Source organism: Micropterus dolomieu, linkage group LG09, assembly GCF_021292245.1.
Source record: "Micropterus dolomieu isolate WLL.071019.BEF.003 ecotype Adirondacks linkage group LG09, ASM2129224v1, whole genome shotgun sequence".
Classification (NCBI taxonomy): Eukaryota; Metazoa; Chordata; class Actinopteri; order Centrarchiformes; family Centrarchidae; genus Micropterus; species Micropterus dolomieu.
The window spans coordinates 3,968,642-3,976,113 of NC_060158.1; the positions used below are offsets into that span (position 1 = coordinate 3,968,642).

Genomic DNA, 7,472 nt, shown 5'->3' on the forward strand with positions numbered 1-7,472 from the left:
TAAACTATTGCTCTGTAGAAAGTCACACAGCTGTTTAGCAACTGCTTTCTCCAGAACCTTAGAGAGAAATGGAAGGTTAGATATAGGTCTATAGTTGGCTAAAACATCCGGATCAAGTTTGGGCTTTTTCAGAAGAGGTTTAATTACAGCTGCTTTAAAGTACTGTGGTACATAGCCTGTTGATAAAGATAGATTGATCATATCTAGTATAGAAGTGCTGACTAAGAGTAAAACTTCTTTAAGCAGCCTAGTCGGGATGGGGTCTAAGAGGCAGGTTGATGGTTTAGATGAAGAAATTATTGAAGTTAGTTGGTAAAGATTGAGGGAAGCAAAACAGTCTAAACATGTATCTGGTTCTACAGCTGTTTCTAAGGTTCCTGAGTTAAGAGATAAGTTGGTGCCAGTTGAGGGCAGGTCTTGGTGAATTTTGTCTCTAATAGTTAGAATTTTATCATTAAAGAAGCTCATGAAGTCGTAACTACTGAGAGCTGTAATGTGGTCAAAGCTCACAGACTCCTCCCCCTCCATTCTGATTAGTCTGTTCTGTGTGATTGACAGGAAGCTGAGCCCCTCGGGGTCGTATTACGATGGCGGGGGGGGCAGGATGCCCCGCTCGCCCTCAGATCATGGTCCACATCTCCGCTCTCACTCACCACATGGCTACCATGGTGACGGGGAGGAGGAGCTGCGGAGCCGGAGGCGACCAATCAGAGATGGACGAGGCCGCTGGCACTCACAGGTGAGTCTGACAGGACAGGTGAGGATCTGTGTCCTCATTATCATCTTTTAAATCAATATCAGATTATCAATGAACTGCTCAGACTGCCTGCAGGGGGCACTGCAGGACTGATAATATGGTCTGTAAGGATGGTCTCTGTGTCCTCTCATGATCCAGGACCACCCTCTGGACCAAGTTCAGGACGAGCGTGAGCGGCGGCGGCGGCAGGAGGAGGAGTTTCTGGCTCGTTACCGTAGCGACCCGAACCTGGCTCGTTACCCGGTGAAGCCGCAGCCGAGCGAGGAGGCCATGAGGATGCTGGCTCACGTTGGCAGGGTCCGCCACCAGCGCCGCCACAGCGACGTCTCCTTGGCCACCTCCGAGCCTGACCACCTGACCCTGAGACACACAGGTAGGGACACGCCCAACCACCTGACCCTGAGAGACACAGGTAGGGACACGCCCCACCACCTGACCCCGAGAGACACAGGTAGGGACACGCCTGACCACCTGACCCCGAGAGACACAGCTAGGGAAACCCCTGACCACCTGACCCCGAGACACACAGGTAGGGACACGCCTGACCACCTGACCCCGAGACACACAGGTAAGAACACGCCAGTCTGACCTTGAAGGCTCAAGGACGCCCAATCTGACTCCTGTTTCCCTCTCAGCTCTCCGTAAGAACCGACTTCAGGGATTAGTCGGATCTGGAGGTCAGAGGTCGTTCTCTGTAGAACGGGCAGCCAATCACATCAGCCCCACCTCTCCCCGCCGCAGCCCGTTACCTCAGCAACACCTGGACCCGAGCTCCGCCCTCAAGAGGAAGCCGGCCTATGCGAGCACAGCGCAGAGGGCGTGGAGGTTGGGGAAGATGCATGTGATTGGTAGCTTCAGCAGCTCAGAGGAGGATCTAGTGACCACGCCCGAGTACAACAGCTGCGACGAGCCTGACAGTGAGTGGCTACATGCTAACTGCTTGGAACATCAGGCTAGGTCGTACATGCTAACTGCTAGCTAGATGAGGCTAGGTGGCTACATGCTAATAAGTAAATGAGGCTTTGGATGAAAGCGCTATATAAAAGCAGCCGTTTATTTACATGTTAATAGATATGTAAATGGGGCTTAGACGGCTACATGCTAACTGCTAGCTAGATGAGGCTAGGTGGCTACATGCTAACAGCAGTGTCAAAGAGCTGTAGTAGTGTATAATGGATTAAAAGAACAACAGGTGCAGGTCTGCAGGAAGTCATGGCTCACTAGCTTTTTTCCTGGAGCTTTTGACCACACCCCATTGGCCTTCTTTAGAGATTATAACTTGCTCGGTTGTCACGTGACACTGTGTCTCAGAGTCTACATTATTATTTATTATTCCCACCGGGAAGCAACTCAGCTGTTTTTATTCTCCAGCAGTAAAAGACAGAAATAAAACTTTTAAATGTTGACCTTTTATTTTTATACGACATCATGACAACATTTATCAAAGGTTAGATTACTAACCTTATTATGGAAATATTTCATAGATTATATACAAAAGTCAGAAGTGTATTAAAGCAGTGACTTTACATTAAATAGAATATGAAGGGTTCTTTGTTGACAGAGAGGAAAGAGGGAGAGCAGAGTGACAGTGGAGACATGTAATGAGCTCAGTGTGATAATCTGCTTACAGCAGCTTCATCAGAGGGTTCCTGCTAGAACAACGTACTCGTGTTGTGAACATGTTCTTTCTCATATCTGCTGCGGTGAATATGACTGTATCACTACATCCCAGCCCCGACCACACCGCACATTTAAAGTGTGACGATCCAACTCTTACCTGTAAAATATGTTAAATAACACTGAGCCGCAGGAAGAGCAGGTGACCTGATATCCTGCTCACAGCAGTAAAGTTAAATAGGAGAGAGCCACTCAGGCCTCTTCATTAAGAGGTTTTAACACTGAGCTTTACTCCAGCGGGGTCTGCTGTTTAAATAAAGACAGAACATTTTAATCTGTGCATCATTTCTTCATGAACAGTTCACCAAACTAATAACAGATCATTTTGGCTGCCTAGGGCTGGGCACAAAACAGTAAAGATAATTATCACAATATAATTTTCCTCACTAACATCAATATTTTGTTAATAAATGTTTTAATTCATTTGAATAATGGACGAATCAGCACTTAAAGAGACTGAAAGAAGATTTTACTAATCATATTTGTTAAAAACAGATTTTATCAGAACAGTTCTGAATGTTCTGACTCAGGTTTGTTTACTGATCCACTGTTTGTTCTGACCAGAAAGTTTAAAACCGCATTAACTTTCACTCAGGAGCAAAAATCTGAATTTAAACCTGGAAGAAATAAAGATTTGACTTTTATCTTGATAATTATTGATATCTAATGATGTCAATGATGACATTTTTGGCCGTGTCGCCCTGCTGACAACTGTCACTGAGCTGCTTTAATACTGAAGACATGTTGGAGGGTTCTCAGGTTCTGAAGTGTTCCGGTTCCTGTACGTAGTGAGTTCCACTGTGTAGGTTCATCGCCAGGCGTACCTGCTGCATGTTTATCAAGTGAAAAACACAAGGCTGCACAAGTCAGAAACATTAAATATTAAAATCAATATTTATCAGTTCTGGTTTTAAAACGTAATAAAGAACGGACGATACACAGGTTCTCTCCTGTTCCGTTCAGTTCTGTTTTAACACAATATCTCACTTCACTGTTCCTTGTTGGTCCAGACCAACTCTGTGACACTAATTACCCAACAGTTTCATGTTCCGTATGGTTCTGTTAGTGGTTTGAAGATGAGGAAGGTGAAATAAATTGCAATGGTACGGTTCTTGTTGTGGGAAAAGATCCCAGCGGGCGTAAAGAGGTTCCTCCATCTATTGTTATGGTTACCCATACAGCTCATGTTCTACATGGTACTTTGCTTGTGCTCTTAAATCTCTAGTTGATATGTTCCTACGGGTTCTCCTCTGCTTCTCTCTCCCATACGGTTCTGCCACAGTTTCATAAGGTTCTGTTTCTGTTCTATGTGGCTCTTCTGTAGTTCTATAGAGTTTAATGTCCCAGGTTCTGCATGGTTCTAATAGTCATGTGTCTGCCTTTGCTACTGTTCTAAAAGCTGTGGTCTTTACAGTTTCTCTGGGGGTTCTGTCATTTTTTTTTAATAAGGTTCCTTATTTAGATTAAAGGGTAATGTTATGGTTCTGGTGCTCTGTGTGGTTCCACAACTGTTCTCCATGGTTCTGTTGTTCTGTGGTGCTCTACTGTTGTTGCTGTGGGTTCTGTCACATGTTCCAAAGGATTCAGCACATGTTCTTTATGATTCTCCTGATGTTCAGGTCCTGTTCTATTGTGTACAGCCTTTCTATGATGTTCTTCTACTGTTCTTTAAGGTTCTTCTGTTGTTTCTGTAGGTTCTGTCACATGTTCCAAAGGATTCAGCACATGTTCTTTATGGTTCTCCCGATGTTCAGGTCATGTTCTGTTGTGTACAGCCTTTCTTCTATGAGGTTCTTCTTGTGTTCCCCTGGGTTCTATTCCTGAGGCTTCTGTCACTGTTCTTTAGGGTTCTACAGGTCTGCAGGTCCTCTGTCAGGAAATCAGGCGTCATGCTGGCGAGGTAATCTCCTGGCTGCGTGTCATTGGGCCAGAAGTCACCTGGTCAGAGATTATGAGCTCTGATTGGCTCACAGGGTTGTTGGCCCCTCCTCCTGGGTCTGCAGGTGACTGAGCAGCTCAGAGTCTCAGCTGCTGCCTTCCTGAAGACACTGGGAGAGAAACCAGAACCAAGAGACTGTTCAACAGAGCCTCAAACCGGACTGACCCGTGCCTGGAGAAGCCTGGAGAACCCTGGAGGGTCCTGGAGGGTCCTGGAGAACCCGTCTGATAATCAGTTCCAGAGCAGAACAGAACCTGCTGCTCTGGAGCTGCCGGGTCGCTGAATCCCCGTCTCTCCTGCCGCCTAAGTGGATTAAAAGAGGAGAGTGTGGATTACCGGCCTCCTGGAGTCACTGTGGGGAGACCAGAATAGAAACACCTGTTGACCAGTCAGACGGCAGCATGTCTGCACACCTGACAGCTGAACGCCACCACACCTGCTGGATTCCTTTGTGATCAGCTCTGCGGTGAGAAGGAAGCTAGCTTTCAAGCTAACAATGAAACCCTGACAGACAGAACGATGGGCTCAGTGTTCTGATAATCTCATTACAGAGGAATGAACTGCTCTGCAGCCTGCAGGCAGAGTTCAGGGCAAACCCCACACACTAGTGAGGAGGACTGGAGGAGAGCTTCAGGTCCTCCTCCTCCTCCTCCTCCTCCCCCTCCTTCTTCTTCATGGCGTTCAGACAGACATGTGAGTACAGTTGTGTGGGTGTGTGTGAGATTCAGACCCGCCTGCAGGTTCAGACCTCTGCAGGTTCAGGACCCTGCAGGTTCAGACCTCTTCAGGTTCAGACCTCTGCAGGTCCAGGACCCTGCAGGTTCAGACCTCTGCAGGTTCAGACCTCTGCAGGTTCAGGACCCTGCAGGTTCGGACCTCTGCAGGTTCAGACCTCTGCAGGTCCAGGACCCTACAGGTTCAGACCTCTGCAGGTTCAGACCTCTGCAGGTCCAGGATCCTACAGGTTCAGACCTCTGCAGGCTCAGACCTCTGCAGGCTCAGACCTCTGCAGGTTCAGACCTCTGCAGGTCCAGGACCCTACAGGTTCAGACCTCTGCAGGTTCAGACCTCTGCAGGTCCAGGACCCTACAGGTTCAGACCTCTGCAGGCTCAGACCTCTGCAGGTTCAGACCTCTGCAGGTTCAGGACCCTGCAGGCTCAGACCTCTGCAGGTTCAGACCTCTGCAGGCTCAGACCTCTGCAGGTTCAGACCTCTGCAGGTCAACTGTGAGAGCCGAGCTACAGGAGGTGGATCTAACACGGGGTGAGGCCCAGCAGCTAGCACAGGGTTTAGATCGGCAAATAAGTCTGGCATAGGGCCAAATGTTTTTCAAGTCAGTAGGCGGCGGGCCAGTTCAGCTCAGTCAGCAGTGCTCAGGAGTCCCGGTCCAAGGGTTGTGAGTTCATCCCCCACTTGCTGCTGGGATTATTTTCTGACTGTGAAGAGATCGTTTACATGTTCACCGTTAAGCATGTGCAGGAGCGTGTTCCTCCCGGCGATCGGCCCACGTCAGCCTGTGGAGCTTATTTTCATTTCCCCAGCACCTCCATCAGAGGAACTTCCTGCGTTTCTCATTCAGGGGAATCCGACCTGACGTTTTCTGTCACTTTGTTTTTACAGAGGTGTATCAAGCAAGCCAGAGACTCTTTAGAACTTCCTTCAGAACTTTTCAAAGTAAAAGCTCTCAATTCAACACGACACAAAGTAGTGCTGTAAAGACGTTCTCATGCTTTTATTTTGTAGTCTCAATCACTTAAGAGGAAGTCATTATGTGAGTAACTTTTGCAGTCATGACTCAGAGCTGTTTCAGCACCAGCCGCTATAATGTTTTGTTTTTTTTGCCGCTATCAAAGTAATCGGCCGCGGGCCGGGTATTTTTGCTGGCCGGCCAGCTTTGGCCCATGAGCCACCTATTGCCGCCCACTGGTCTAGATGGTGGCAGATCGTCGGAGTCCCACCAGGGACGAAGAGGAACTTGAGAACTACACTTTCCCTGGTAAAGAGTTGGATCCCAAATAATTGGGTCTCTGTAAGTAAGTAAACCGGATACGCTCTGGACCCGGGACGTGAGAAAAGTGGCGCCGTATAAATAAAATATCACATTACATCAAAGAGAAGGTGACCAGTTATTAATGAACCATCAACCATCGTTTCATGTGTTTAGTTTGTGCTGCTGTGGTTTAATGCAGATCAGCGGATCAGGGAGGACCGTCAGCTGTGTGGACTTTTCTTTCACACAACGTTTCAGTTCTGCATTCTGCAATTAAAACATTTCTCCTGCGAATCGTGTGGATCGGCTCTAGTCTTGATTTTAGGCTTCTGTTGTTGGATTTCATGAGTGTTGGAAACAAATGTTCATGTTTCGTTCTGTAGGCCAGTAAACCAGATCAGCGCTTGACCTCTGACCTCTGCTCTGTCTGGCTGCTAGGAGACATGGACAGCCAATGGTGGGATCATGGTTCCTGGCACGGCGAGCCTCCACCCATGTCTATGGTAGGACTAAGCCACGCCCCTTATTCCATCCATCATCTAACCCTAGCTCCCTGCCTCCCCCCTCACCTGCCTCCAACACCTGTCTGCCTCCCCCCTCACATGTCTTCCTCCCCCTCACCTGTCTGCCTCCCCCCTCATCTGTCTGCCTCCCCCCTCACCTGTCTGCCTCCCCCCTCACCTGCCTCCATCACTTGTCTGCCTCCCCCTCACCTGTCTGCCTCCCCCTTCACCTGCCTCCATCACCTGTCTGCCTCCCCCCTCACCTGCCTGCTTCCCCCTCACCTGCCTCCATCAACTCCCTGCCTCCCCCCTTAACTGTCTGCCTCCCCCCTCACTTGTCTGCCTCCCCCCTCACCTGCCTCCAACACCTGTCTGCCTCCCCCCTGACATGTCTTCCTCCCCCTCACCTGCCTGCCTCCCCTCACCTGCCCCCATCACCTGTCTGCCTCCCCCTCACCTGTCTGCCTCCCCCCTCACTTGTCTGCCTCCCCCCTCACCTGCCTGCCTCCATCACCTGTCTGCCTCCCCCCTCACCTGTCTGCCTCCCCCCTCACTTGTCTGCCTCCCCCCTCACCTGCCTGCCTCCATCACCTGTCTGCCTCCCC

The 7,472-nt window shown here is 49.2% G+C and overlaps 1 protein-coding gene across 9 annotated transcripts in view; it reads left to right on the top strand.

Annotated features, from left to right (window-relative positions):
* The window catches only part of LOC123976846 (regulating synaptic membrane exocytosis protein 2-like), a 47,361-nt gene that overhangs the window by 8,207 nt on the left and 31,682 nt on the right, over window positions 1-7,472 (top strand). For all 9 annotated transcript variants that reach the window (XM_046059215.1, XM_046059223.1, XM_046059217.1 and 6 more), the window contains exons 5-8: window positions 559-739; window positions 896-1,130; window positions 1,393-1,674; window positions 6,803-6,867. In XM_046059215.1, the coding sequence (XP_045915171.1) occupies window positions 559-739; window positions 896-1,130; window positions 1,393-1,674; window positions 6,803-6,867 (763 nt within the window). The remainder of the gene's footprint in view (window positions 1-558; window positions 740-895; window positions 1,131-1,392; window positions 1,675-6,802; window positions 6,868-7,472) is intronic.